Source organism: Acipenser ruthenus, chromosome 2, assembly GCF_902713425.1.
Source record: "Acipenser ruthenus chromosome 2, fAciRut3.2 maternal haplotype, whole genome shotgun sequence".
Classification (NCBI taxonomy): domain Eukaryota; kingdom Metazoa; phylum Chordata; class Actinopteri; order Acipenseriformes; family Acipenseridae; genus Acipenser; species Acipenser ruthenus.
The window spans coordinates 102,713,474-102,728,591 of record NC_081190.1 but is presented as its reverse complement, the minus strand read 5'-3'; the positions used below and the strand labels follow the sequence as shown (position 1 = coordinate 102,728,591).

At 38.0% G+C, this 15,118-nt stretch overlaps 1 protein-coding gene across 2 annotated transcripts in view; it reads left to right on the top strand.

Annotated features, from left to right (window-relative positions):
- Window positions 1-4,713: 4,713 nt before the first annotated feature.
- The window catches only part of LOC117408761 (mastermind-like protein 3), a 157,431-nt gene continuing 147,026 nt past the window's right edge, over window positions 4,714-15,118 (top strand). For both annotated transcript variants that reach the window (XM_059004895.1, XM_034014041.3), the window contains exon 1: window positions 4,714-5,694. In XM_059004895.1, the coding sequence (XP_058860878.1) occupies window positions 5,335-5,694 (360 nt within the window). In that variant the 5' untranslated portion in view covers window positions 4,714-5,334. The remainder of the gene's footprint in view (window positions 5,695-15,118) is intronic.

Below are 15,118 nucleotides of genomic sequence, written 5' to 3'. Positions count from 1 at the left end.
TTAATAAAGTTTAATATTGCATGTGCAGTTGCCATTGTCTCTTAAATATGACATTGTGCTGCATTCTTTATATGTTTCTTTAGCCATTTCCATGGTTCTTCTAGTATACCCTTCCTAACTCCACCTCCTGGATTGACCAAGGAAGGATAATAAAGCTGTCACATTAGTTAGTAAGCCTGGTAAACACTGAAATAGAGAATAATACAAGCCACATATAATTGGATAGTACCACAAAGTGCATTTGCAGGAACGGGATCTGCTCTGCTAAAATGGCATAAGTAAAAGATACCTGCATGAATGAGCAGGCTGTGTTTGTTCTCTATAGAGTTATTACTTTGGCGTTTTGAAACAAGGAAGGTAATTGTGTTAAACATGTTTACAGAGCATGGATAGGTATTATAAATTGTACATTTTATCCATTGTATTAAAAAAAACAAAAAAAAAAACACATGGATTTAAGTTCTAAATAAAGTTTCACTGTAGATCATCAGAATTGAGCTACTGTGTCAGGTATTGCATGGCTACCACTGCAAAGATTTTATTGTATACAGTGGTGTCAGTTAACAGATTTTATCTGAGTATAAATAAAGTGTCGCTTTTGTGTGCTCTTCAAGTATACAACATATGATCAACCAAGAGTTTTTGTATTTTTAAAACCATGCCAAGCAATGTGTAGCCTTGGATTGTAACTGGTAATAGATGGAACTTGACTGCAAAAACCGGTGAGTTTGTCCTTTTTATTTAACCAACTCAACACACCAGCCATTGAACCACTGGGAGCTTTCCACAGTAAGCAACTAAAATTTGCCATATACAGGTAGGGCACGAATGAAAGCTGCAATGAAAGTCTTGTCAATCTGCACATCATAGTATAGCTAGCTTTAAAATCTATAGACAAAATACAGTATACTTTCAGATCATGCAAAGCTTCTTTTTTTGTTTTTATTTGGCACCCTTCCGTTGGATTAAAAGACCTGAAGACATGTGGCATCTTCTGAGTGTAGATGTCTTCAAAAATAGCAGAGTCAGAAAATAATACTAGAACAGTTTTAAGAGGTAAGAACCAAAGTTTATATATATAATATATATATATATTCATTTCCTCTTATTTGCCTCTCTTTTCTCGTGCGAAGGGTCTGTTAGCCAGGAATACGTAGCATTGTATTTCAAAAATCTACATAGTCTGAAAAACAGCAAGCAAAGAGCCCAAAGGCCTAACAGAACCAACAGGTGATAACGTTGCTTCTTCTTGTAAGTGGTCAGAAATGAATTGCAGAGCCTTGGTTATCCCTCCTTTTACTTTTAATACTAGAGCTCGTATTGTGGGGAAGCTTGTTGTTTGTGAGTTTGGGATTAACAATTGTACCTGCTTTTTTTCCGAGAATACAGGATATGTGTCTTAAGGTTTATGTAAATGTAAATAAAAGAAGGGATTATCATTTGCCTTCACTATCAAATGGAACAGTTCCATTGTAAACTACAATGGTTAAACCAGAGAAAAGATTTTTTTTTTTTTTTTTTTTTTAAGGTATTAACCATAATATAAGCTTTGTTTAAATACATTTATTTTATTTGCACTTTTTCCTTAGTATTCCTTATAAGTAATTGAGTTTTATACACTTTTCCCTATAGCTGTTTTCAACTGGCTTTAAAAACTCACTGTAAAACTCATAGTAAAAATGTCGTAGTAAAACACTGTGATGGTGGAAGCATGGTAAATCACATGTACTTCGCATTGTATATGCACCTTAAATTTAATGCGTCAAACGTTCAGAATGCGCTACACTGCAGCTGCAGTACAGTGCAGTTAGTCTGCAGTCTACCCACTGCTGTGCTTTACCCCATCCTTTCCACTGCAGCAAACTGAATCGCTTCACATTCACTGTGTATCTATTTCAATTTGGCTTGGCAGCAGAGGCGCTCATCAGTGTTTTGCAAGATGAATCTCAATGGGCTTATACTTCATAGTGTATGAGGTCTCAGTCTCCTCTACTCTGTTTAATATACTGTATAGGGCTGAGGAGCTAACTGTGGTAGCCATGGTGATTTACCAACCATATAGACAACCAGACAGACATCAGTCTTATGAACATGTTACAAAACTATAAGAGATTCTAAACTCTGCTCCCTGAATTGGTACATGTACCAATACCCCGGTATTGACTAGTCTACAATGGTTTACAGTAGGATTGATGAACAAATTCTGATTTCAGGTTTTACATTTTTAGACATTCTTTTTACTGTAATTTGTTTCAGACAGTTACCGATTTCAACCCAGCTACAGTTCCCCAGAGAACTTCGGGGGCATATGACATGAAAGAAGAAAAAATAATTCCTGTGCCTGTCTGTTTAAAGGGGTACCTTATATGGCCTGTTCATGAAATTGTGATTCTTAATTATTTAAAATATAAAATATATTGTTATATTACACTAGTAGTAAATGAAATATGCTGAACATTTATAGTATATGATATAAAAGTACCCTTTCATACATCCCAAATCTTTAACCACTGATGGTTAAGGCACATTCCTCCATCTGTGGATATTTAGCGAGGCCACTTGTATTTATAGATTTAAGTTTTGGAGGGAGAAGGGGGACTATTTCATAAAGTGTATTGCTATCCCCTAAACCTTTCACACAAAGGAGCAGCTCCTGCTGTTGGTAGGAGTTACAAACACTGACCATCAATACAGAATTGAGACCCCATTGGGAGTGTATTAAGACTGTACTGGCACACTTAAGTGTTTACCTTCTCATTTTACGTTACCCTTTCACATACTGGATGATTTGCTTTCATTGGATCTTACACTTATGTTCACTATGGCAATGATATCCAGCAGTAAAGTGTCCAAAATGTACCTAAGGTGTACAAAATGAGTGTGTTCTTCTACATGTATTACATCAGATGATCATGACCAAAAACTGTAATGACTATGTGCTGATAATGCAAAACTACATATCAGTCATTGTTACCTATGCTAGGCTGGTTAACAAGGCAACAATCTCTCAGTTCTCTGATGTGAGCTTTTAAAAAAAAATTGGGGTTGCACAAGGAAAGACATGGATAGATTTACAGAGGAGGAAATCATGATGTGACCGTCAGACTTAATGAATACCCTATTAGCGTTAATTTACCAGTAAAGCATCAAAATAGGTCTAAATACTGTGACGACTCCTCAACAGGATGGATGACACTGGAGACAAGGTGTGCAGGGCTAAATTACAGTAACAGAACTCAATACCGTCCCGAGTCCCTGTTTGGGACAGGACCACGCCACCAAAACAACAAACTACCCTGTCACTCACTAAATGGCAGTTCCCCCCCCCCGTTCCTTACGCACTCCAGACCTTAACACCGCCCTCACTCAGCCTCTCCCTCTCTGATTTTCTCTCACTACAGCAAAACTCACAACAGCTCAGAAAAACTGAAGGTTGGTGATCCCTTGACCAACCCTAACTGCCTTTTCACAACCAGCAGTTCAACAGTGGATGTCTGCAAGCTACCAGACCCTGTGGAATCCCCAGCAAAAACCAGCAACTTCGCACTCCCCTAACTGTATGACTCAGCTTGCACACCACATGGTTGTGACTTTACCAGGTAAGACACTCAGGGGCCAAGGTCCATAGCCCACAGAATATGTTTAGGTTAAAAATCTTAGAGATTAATTCATAGTTTTGTGTAATACATCTTTTGATGTAGCAGGTAAGTGAAACAATAGTGTAACCAACGAATTCTTGAGTAGTAGCAGGGTCTACTTCCACTTTCATATTAAAGGCGATATATAACAGTAATAATAATTCTTATGATTATTGCCTACATTGGCTGCTCCCCTACCTTGCCTGAAGGTTATACATGGGAGAGATCGTTCCTCAACTCCTGCAGTGCGGCACAGTCAGCTAATTCTTAAGAGGTGATGGCAGTGCAGCAGCACTTCGGTCATTTATATTTGCCCTAACATGGACAGGATTGAAAATTATAAACAAGCAAGACCATAGTCTACTGCAATAACGATCAGAGGGAAAAAGCCCTAACATAATCCAGTAACTGCTGCTGACCAGCTAAATGTTGAGAATTGGAACAAATATATACTGTTCTCTTAGTAGGCACACAGCATACAAGGTTTAATGAAATAAGATCCATTTAGGACAGTAGACCAGCAAATGTTTATTTTAAAACTTCAAGGAAAAGAGATTTTGCACCAAATCTCCTGAACCAGCAAATCATCAATGCGGTTAAATTTTGAAACAGGATTGATTCCTGGGTGATTACCTTTTATGCCTGTGTGTACTATTTCATTCTAAAACATATCTTGAGTTGAAACAAAAACATTCAAGGTAGAGCTGGTGGAACAACCAAATAATGGCAAAACAACACTGTGGGCCATAAACGGCCCTGCAGCTGATGTCTGTACATTGCATTGCTTTGGATACTTTTGACCTGCATTTTAACTGAGTCACAAAACTTCTGACAAGTTACATACATCTTTCAAATCAGTTGATTGCAAAGTAGCTTATACTGACTAACCATCATTATTTCACATTAAAACAGAATTTACATGAATTAATCAATGCAAAAACATAATGTAATACTTTTTTTTTTTTTTTTAAGAAAATCCTGATCCCAAAGGATCTGTATTCCGCCCCGAGTTTTGCGTGCTGCTCCAGGGCTGCTCACAGGCTCTAGCTGCTTTTTACTCAGCTCTTGTCCTGATATCACTCCGCTGGCATGGAGGAGGAGAGCACTTGATCATTGTGATGGTGGCAGCAGCTGCAAGCAACCAGCAGCTCGGTGTTTGTAGGACTTCGTTCACTGACTCGGGAAAGGGCAGGATTTTTACAAGTCGCGTCATACCTGAGGATTTTACAGCGAAGCTAATGAAATGCAAGTTCACAAAACTACTCCGGAGTTTGTGCGCTGTCAACAGCAAAACTTTTTCTTAAAGGAAAACACAATAAAGCTGCTTGCTCGCAACATTGGTTGTTGTGTGTGATGATCGCTCGTAACATCCGGATCTTCTATGGAGTTGAATTAAACAGTGTACGGAGATTGAGCACAGGACAGACTGTTAAACGCGTTTAAACACTAATTGTTGTTATCGGTCTGTCTGCAGTTTGGGTACAGTGTTATTGTTTCAGTGGCATTGCATGACTGAGTTACAGATCTTCCCGAATGTGAGAAGCAGCTACCGCTTCTTAATCTTTTGATTTCCCCTTTCTTATACCCCCCCACCCCTCCTTACCATACCCACCTCCCCCCCCCCCCCCCCCCGGAAACATTTTGAACACAAGAGGCAAAAGAAACTTCTTTTAAAATAGTGTGCACAAACTGTAGAATGGGGGATTTTGCAGCCCCCACTGCTGGAAATGGCAGTAGCATTTGCATTAACAACAATAATATAAACAGCGGCATCAACACTAATAACAACAGTAACAATGTGAGCATTCCTAAGCACAGCACAGTGGTGGAGAGACTGAGACAGCGGATCGAAGGCTGCAGAAGACACCATGTAAACTGCGAAAACAGGTACCAGCAAGCCCAGGCTGAACAGCTGGAGATAGAACGCAGGGAGACGGTCAGCCTCTACCAGAGAAGCTTGGAACAGAGAGCCAAAAAATCCGCTAATAAACAAAACAAACATCAAGACCCCGAGTCTGCTACGACAGCAGAACAGAGAAACAACACATTGATAGCGGTAAGAAACCCTAAAGCCCCTCTATGTTTTGATATGATTTTTTTTTTTTTTTAATGCAAATATTAACAAATAAAACAGTGGTTGAAAGTTTACTCATACAACTCAGTTTGAGTTTTATTTTAACACCGCACACACACCAAGGGCAAGAAACTTTCTTTGGTGGTGTAGTCCTTTTGAGGGCAATGTTGCTTTGCTTTTTAAAAGGATGGAAGGAATATTGAAAGGCACCACATATTGTTTGGAGCTTAACAATGCAATATATAAAACAAATTGTACCAAGAAACAAAACTGGGCTAGTAGCCTATTAAGTGGATTTTTTTTTTTAATCATTGGTGTTTAAAAGGACTGGAAGCAAAAATGTAAGTCAGTTTTTTGACAGTGTACTGACAAGCTTATTCAAATTGAACTTGCTTTCATAAAGTAGCATTATTGATGCTGTATGTGTTGCGGCGGTCGTGCACAACTTAACCTAATTTTGTAAGGATGTATAAACTAAGGTACCTTCAGTGCGTTGAATAAAACACAACGGCGACTTACACTTCCAGCAATAGTCACGTTAACGTCATACTTGTTTTATTATTTTGATTAACTTTTGTAGCAGAGCACACTCGTACGCATATATTGGCGATGCTGGCAAGTTCTTACTTCCCTATACCAACCTCAAGTACTGGTTTCAGATCTTAGTTACTTTCTACTTTTGCATGCTGCAAAGTTGATTGGTGGCACCAACCTCAAGTACTGGTTTCAGATGTTAGTTACTTTCTACTTTTGCATGCTGCTAAGTTGAGTGGTGGCAGCGTTTTGGCAACAGAGAAGTGTTTTAGAAAACAATCGTGTCAGATGTCGCCCTCATGTTAGTGTCACATTGTCTACCGACTCAAAACAGCCCCTGCTGCTGTACCCAGGATTGCCCGTCAATTTGAATACGTTTGCGGTAGTCCATGGTTTCAGACTGTGTGTTTTGTAGATTTGAAAAACATGTACCTGTCTTTTGAAACCGAAACGCTATTGCAAGCTAGCCGAGACCACGAGGTGCAAAATACTTTCGTGTTTTTTTTTTTTTTTTGCCGTGACACAGGTTATTTTGAAGGAGAACCTTTTGTTTTTCCAGTTGGCATTCCCTCCTAATCTTTGACTTTTGATAGTACGTATAGGTAGCCTACCTTACCAAGCTGAGAAAGAAAGGTTACTAGTGACTGTCTCCGAAGTGTAAAGGGGAGTAAGCCTGGTAAATGATTAACCCTACAGTTCCAGTTCATCATAAATAACTACGGTAAAATTGATTTTTCACCATTTTATATTTTCCGATATTTAAAATTTAAAATACTTAAGCGTGTGTAGGTTTAATGTTATTTGCCAAACTATAGAACTCATCAAAGCCGTTATACTTTTTAATTAAAAAATAAATAAATAAACGTTGTATATAAATATTAGTAAAAGCCACTCGAGCTGTACGGCGAGACTGGAGTCTCCATACCAATCTTCTTGCGTCTGAATCTTGTATCCTAGCCGTATCACTATCAGCTTACTGAAGACTGTTTCCCTTCCCCTCGAGTTGACCCAGGCTTGCCAACCTTCCAGTATGATCCTGAAATAAGGTTCGCGTAAACGGGAGCAAACGTGAAGGGTTGCTTCTGTATTTTTAGTTTGTTTAAAATGTTTTCTTTAACTCAACATAATTGTTAACCTTTACTCCCTTGTTTCATTTGGCAAGTCTGAGTTGTGTAAACGGTAATTTACTCAATTACGGGGTTGTTGCAGCGCAAAAGATGTCTCACCTGTGACTGAGTTTACGGGTTATTAAGCTATATAAAACGGGTTAATGAAGTGGGTTGTTTTAGCCATTTATCGTTACTTGAAAGTCCTTAAGGAATTATTAATCTATGTGTATTCATTAGCCTAGGATTATCATTTGAGTTTTTTTTTTGAAAGGCGGTTAAAAACGGACAGTAATAAAGTGGGCAGTGTTCCTTTAAGAGCCATTTAAGAGGTAGCGATTGTAATAGAAAGAGACCTCCCTCTGGGTTATGTGGACATAGACTGAACCGCCCATTAGCTGGTTGGCAACAAACACTTACCGTCGATTCAACAGGATTACCACTTAAAGGTATACTGCCCTTTTAGAGAAGAATTACATTACGGGTTGCTCGTTATTCTAAACAGTTCATTGGATTCAGAAACCAGTTTAAAGGCAAGCGCCCTGGAAGTAGTACAGTAGTAGACGTCTTAATGTTTGTATAATTAAGTCATTTTTCTTTATTGGTTGTTGCCCATTATACAACTCGCATAATGAAAATGAAGTATCTGTAATAAATCCTGTGGAATGAGGATCAAATCCCATTGATTTCACTTCATTTAACCTCGCCTTTCCCGCTTGTGTATTATTAGATAACGGTTCTCACCAGTCCAGAAATATATTAAACATTTTGCAAGTGACCTTCAAAAAATATTTAAATCCCATGAGATATTATTGCATGAAATCATATTGGAATACAATAATTACGTAAAATTATACATGAAAAATATAAATGATACCTTTGAATTTGAGCCCTCCTGGTTTCCCACAGTTGTTCTTTGTCCTACTGCTGTTCTGTTCCCCCTATCTTGTTAAAATATGTTTCACACTCACAGCAGACACTAGACTCAAGCATTCTATTACTTGGTCGTCATGGTGTATGTACACTGATGTTGAGAAAGTGGCATAAACTGCACTGCAAAATATACTTTAACACAGAAACACTGTAGGAAGAGCATTGCTAGCCTCAGTACAGTTCTACTTGATTAATCACAACTGGATTATCCAGAACACATGTTGCAGTGTTACAGCAAAACCTTGCTCTATACACTCTTTGCTATCTGACACACTTGATAAACAAAACTAAATTTGTGTCAGCTGGTCAGAGGAGTTCTAATAAGCGAGTGTCCACCGTACTTTTCTTCATTGAAAATAGAAGTGCCTTCTGTTTTTTAATAAATGTCTATGAATAATATAACCATTTAAGAATGCAGATAGCGTAATTGTATGGTAAGCTATTTGAATTGCATGAGATATTATTGCATAGAATCATTTTGAATTAAAATACCAGTAACTCAATGAGGGTTAACTTGATTTGAAAAAAAAAGTGTATGTGGCTTGCTAGAGGACCACTCTCCCCACATATGAAAAAATAACCTTTTGGTTAATAAAGTTGATGATAATATTAATTGGTTATCTCTACATCCTTTTTGGAGCTTCTAGTTTTAAAAATGTTCTTACACTATTATATATTGACTTCTGAAAGGTCAAGGCCAGTAAAGAGACAGCCGTTTATTATTTATTTTTGAATACTTAAAAGAAGCATAAAACTAGAGGTCTGACAGTCGTTTTATCTAGAAAATTGCACTCATTTCATGGGTTGTACATCTTACAGTAGCTTGGAATTTCACACTAAACCTTCAACTAAACAGTGTCTTGTTAGTAATCCTACACAGACCATAAGAAAAGCACTATTGCCCCAACGGAAGATGCTTCTTTTAAAGAAGTGTGTTAGAAATCAAGTGTGTGACATGACCGGTGAGTGAAAGCCCACATTCGCAGGCTTTACAATTTTGTTCAGCATGAATGCAATGAATCGTGCAATCACAGAGCTCTTGGTATCACATTGTTACCATTGTCTGGGATGAGTGCCCAGTTGCTAAAATTAACTTGCTAGCTGGCATTCGCATACCTGTCAGTGACGTCATGTAAGTGGAGAGTATGGTGTGTGTGTGCAGCTGCATTTTTTATTTTTTTTATCTTGTGGGTGTTCTGCAGTGTTTTGTTCTTGCAGAGTTCACTTTTCACTGCTTCTGCCAATTCATGTATGGGTCTACCTTATTTAAAGGCTAGGCATTCTGTTTTATATTCTGCTAAATCACCTTTTAACTTTTTTTTTTTTTTTGGCACTGGATAATCCCTAAATAAGTTGACTTTTTTTAAAAAAAAATTTTGGTTGGAGCATCACAGTAAATTTTAAAGAGGTGCCGCTGTGGAGCGTCAAGCTGGCTGATACAAAAGATTTTAAGTGGTTTGCAGTCAACATGTCCAATTAGTCTTAATTCATTGGCCTTGTGTTCCAAAATCTTTTTTGTATATAAAACTTGCATTAGCCTGTCAGTTTATTTTGTCTGTACTTTTTTTAAACTTCCCACAGGGAGTTACAACTTTCTTTTATGCCTGGCATCCAGAGAATATTCCTGTGTGCATCTTGTATGCGAGGAGTCCAGTCTAGCATTCTCAGAAAGGATTGACATTAGAGGTCTACACAGGTCCAAATTAATCAACCCGACCCGACCACGAACCAACAATTATTCACCGACCCGACCCGGCCTGAAAAAACAGTGAAACGCTTTTCCTTTCCCCAGCTTAGTATATGCACTGACTAGATACAGTATTAAAGCAGTGTTTTTTTTCCAGTCAACCTGGAAATCTGGCTGAACTACAGACAGTGTTTTTTCCATCATGAACCTACACAGAGGACTGTAAAATTAAATATATGACATGTTTGTGTAAAAGATACAAAGATAAATACATTATCTAAATCAAATGAACTGAAGCACGATCTCGTAAATGCGTGATTTTATTACAAACTTAACACAAGAGCAAATGGAACTGACATGTAAAATTTGTGTTTTGCAAAACTTGTTTTCCTTCTTTGTCCACAATAACAACAGATGATTCCCACATCGCAGACTTGCAATTTTCTGTGAGCTTATGTTCTTGGAATTTGTTTTTTTTAAGTTTCTTTCACATCCTTCATAAACAAATCAATTACTCTGACTTGTAAGAATGATCTAAAAGAAACACCTTCGATATGGGTCATGTGTCGGCTGCAGCGCTCTGCAAGCCATGTCATGTGCTACTGGGGGAAGCCAATCCACGCAACAGGAATTATAAAGTACCAAAAAGAGCTCTTTATTAGTAATCGACAGTGTTGGTGTATTACTGAGTAAACAAAATCCGACCCGAGTGTTGCATGACAATTTTGCACCCGGTACAGGTCGTGTCTCGGGTCCTCGGTTCCAGGTAGATCTGTGAACACCTCTAGTTGACATTCCAGAACACTTGGATTTGGAATCATTTGTTTTGTCACCTGACCTGAGCTCCTGCTCATGCTGCATACAGCTTTTAAGCAGGCGCAATGTTTATACAAGTAAAACAAATAACTGCAAACTTTACTGTCTACAGCAACTTAATTTCCACTGGAATTTACAGTTTAATACAATCTACCTTTTATCTCCTAATGTTGTCTGATAAAGTGCTTCATTTTTAACTCCTTTAAGTTGCATTGCTGCTTGCTGACAATGAACCTCCGAAGCTAAAATACTAACTTTTAACAATTTTGGGGGAGGAGAGGGGGGGGTGTTCAAGATGCAAAACAATTGCCTTCTGAAAGTGTTAAATATGCAGTATGCAGTGTTACATTTGGCCGGATAAGCATTTCATTTGAATGATAATGTAATTGCTGTCTAACTCGATTTTAAAACACAAGCTACAGCTCTTAAAATGAGGATTTATTCTTTAAATCAACATAAGGGCGAGGGCAAAAGAAGTAAAGTTGCTGCCCCTAATTTGTGCTCCCATTGAAATACTGAGGCGTCGCACTGAGGAGCAGCAAGCATCTTTTGTGTGTGAATGGCACATTTAATCAAAACAAAGAGTGGACACATTCTAGGCAGTCTAAAGGTGAAAAGAATTGTTTCTGTGGCGTTCAAACATGCGGGGAGTTCCTTAGATGTCTCTCAACAAGGATTGCTGTTCATATAATATGCCTAAAGAGGAGCTTTATTTCTTCATATGCTCCCTTTGATTAATTTTAAACTGGAGACTTGTGTGAGAAGCACTTTGTGCAAGGAGAATAAATGTGTTAATGTAAGTTAATTTCTCCCACCACGTAGATATGACATTCTTTTATTACGTTTCTGTGCATTGTGAAACTCATGTGACGTAACAGTCTTGCATTTTAGTCACTTTAGCAGTATAGTAGATGCAGTTTTATTCTATACATTTTTTTCTTTTGTTCTCATAGCATTTTAACATGGGGACAGTTTTGTGCATCGAATGGTAATAACGTGTCTGGTGTTAATTCACCACCTTAGTTAACGTCTCTCTTTCCAGCAAGGTATGAATGGCAGCCTGTAATTTTCTTTTAGCAGATTACTTACTTGAAATGACAGCCTAATCCACATTGTTGACGTCTCGCTTGGTAAAAGGTTCCATGTAAAGAGAAAATACTGAATCTGTTTCCTCAAGTTTTGTGAGCAGTAATAAAAAGTATTAATTAGCTGCTGTGCTGGAAGTGCAAAGAGAATTCATGAGAGAGAGAGACTTTGCTTTTTTTCTTAGTCACCTCGCTTCACAACATTATTATTTGTTTATTTAGCAGACACCTTTATCCAAGGCGACTTACAGAGACTAGGGTGTGTGAACTATGCACCAGCTGCAAAGTCACTTACAACTACGTCTCACCCGATTAGACGGAGCACAAGGAGGTTAAGTGACTTGCTCAGGGTCACACAATGAGTCAGTGGCTGAGGTGGGATTTGAACCGGGGACCTCCTGGTTACAAGCCCTTTTCTTTAACCACTGGACCACACAGCCTCCTACTGGACCACACAGCCTCCTGTGCTTTGCCTTGCCACCAACTCTCCTGTTCTTGAATAATTCAATATATTCCATTAGGTGATAGGTCTAGCTTTAAATTTTGACTCTTATGGGTGTGCCAATTTACACGGTCAACCGTGATATTTTTCTTGACGATACGATTATGGATGCAGTGACCCCTGTATTGATACACTGTTTGTTTTTTTTAAATTTAATTTAATTTATTTATTATTCAAGTACAATTTAGTCTGCTAACATAAACACGAGCATGCATTAAATTTGTGTCTACACTGATAATTGGAGAATATTATTTATTGGCATGTACTCTAGCTAAGGTGACCAGACATCACGGTTTGGATGGGACGTTTTGGAACACTGGTCTGTGTCCCCAGAACCTTTCTTGGGATGCTCATTTTGTCGCGCCGGTTACAGAATATTGTATTTTCATGTGTTACTACCAGTTATATCTAACTTTTATTACACTGCTAAAACAAACTGGAGGCTGTCCTGGTCTGAATCGTCACTCTCACTGTCTGAAGAGGTTAGACTACTGTAGTCTAACAGTAACGGCTCATACAGGTACCATTGTATTGTGTTGGAATTATACTCTTCATCCATGATATTTGTATGTATGCGTGCAGACGACTTTGCTTCATCTGTAGCTGTAGGCAACAATTGCGGAAATCAGCGCTGTCATGTCACATCATCTGAAAATATGAAAACTTCTCTGTGCATTGTACATAGGCTAATGCTTATGCTTATATTAAGGAAGAGTAAGGAAAAGTGTTCCTTTAGTAAGTAAAGAAGTGACAACATTTCATTTGATCAGAAAAGGAATACAATTCAATCTTATTACACCTTGATCAGCCTATACTAAACTCCAGCCAAGATCAGCAAAGAAATTAGCCTTCATAAAATGTATTATCTAATTTAGATTGTCAGAAGATACTTTCTCATGATCATTGATTGGTACTGAAAAATTAAATAGGCAGGAAATTTCATCAAGTTTAACAGGTTAATTTCCGTTTTAAGTGATGCCGTCAGCTTACAGCATGTTAAAGGGGGAATTTGGAAATGTAACTATTCGGAGAAACGTAAAGGGTTTGCCTACGTGAATTACTATACATTACTTAATAACCACTTAAGAAGGAAATTCCTGTTTCTGCAATCAGGGCAGCTTCTAAACAAAACTCAGAAAAGCTGATTTAGTGGGCTTCATTTATTGCACACAGTCAACAAATAGGATATTTAACACATTTCATCACCGTTTAATAGAAATAGTTTAATTGTAGAAAGTGGGTGAAAAAAAATCCTAATATCTGTTAATCACGCCACAAGCAGAAACTGCAATAGAAAAAAAATGTACAGAACAAATTCCATGTCATATTAATGGTAAACAATATATTTTATGAAGTAACCATTTAATAAATAGAAATACTGAGATATGCAATGTTTTCATACAGGAAGGGCCTGATTTGCAGATTGGATACTGGAGGATGCCATAGAGAGAGAGATAGAGCCAGATGGAAAGTGGAAATCAGAGAGAAGATGCAGTTTCTTAGGCAGAAAAGGGACTAGATTTGCAGCAGTAATCAGCAATAAAATAGAATCTCGGAATGTGATATTATTGAATTGCTACTTTGTAATCTAATAACTATATGTGTTGTGTAGACATGAAATTACAAAGACAATCATTTATTCACAAAAAAGTTTTTGAAAGTAAAAGATTCCACTCTGAATATCACCACGAGTCTGTGCATTCACTTTCAATAGGATATTAGTTCAAACATTGCCAAAATGAAAATTTAAAACCCTAGAGCTTCGCCCTAGCTTGAAGTTGGAAGTTATTCACAATATTTCCATACTGTCCCAGTTTATGGACTTAAAAATCTGGTCACCTTAACTCTAGCAGCCTCACCTAACAATCACTGTGTGAAGGTTTTTTTTTTTTTGGTTATTAAAGTTGTCAAAGATGTTCTATATAGACAAGATAGTTAACTCCGCCTTTTCTTCTGTCCCTGTCGAAGCGGTGCATCATGTACTTCAGTAGTACTTCAGTATAATGTCTCTGAGGTTGTAGCAATATTGAAAAAAAAAATAGTAATCTTCCTTTTTATTTTTCTGCAGGATGATCTTTTTTTTTTTTTTAATTTAGTAATCGCCAATTATTTTATTATTTTCTTCCAATTTGGCATATCCAATTATTTTTCGGTTCAGCTCACCGCTACCACCCCCGCGCTGACTCGGGAGCGGCGAAGACGAACACACGCTGTCCTCCAAAGCGTGTGTCGTCAGCCGTCCACTTTTTTTCACACTGCAGACTCACTGTGCAGCCACCTTAGTGCTACAGCGTCGGAGGACAATGCAGCTCTGGGCAGCTTTCAGGCAAGCCCGCAGGCGCCTGGCCAGACTACAGGGGTCGCTGGTATGCGGTGATCCGAGGACACCCTGGCCAACCCAAGTCGTCGCTACCGGAATGTCGTTACCTGAACTCTTTTGATTCCCATGATGCACCGCTTAGGATCGGATAGAATATCCAATGTTAAATCAGTGGAGTCAACCATCTTGTCTATCTAGAATATATTTGATGTTGTTTATAAAAGGGGTATTTTAAATACATTATCCTGATTGCTTATAACAGGTCACATGGTGGTGTTATTACAGCATATCACAATGGGTTGGCCCTTTTCAAAAAGGGGCAAATCACTAGTAGATAGCCATACGCCACTAGCCTTTATTTATTTATTTATTTTTTTAAAAAAACAGACATATTGGAGTTTATCGCAATAAGCATGACGTGAC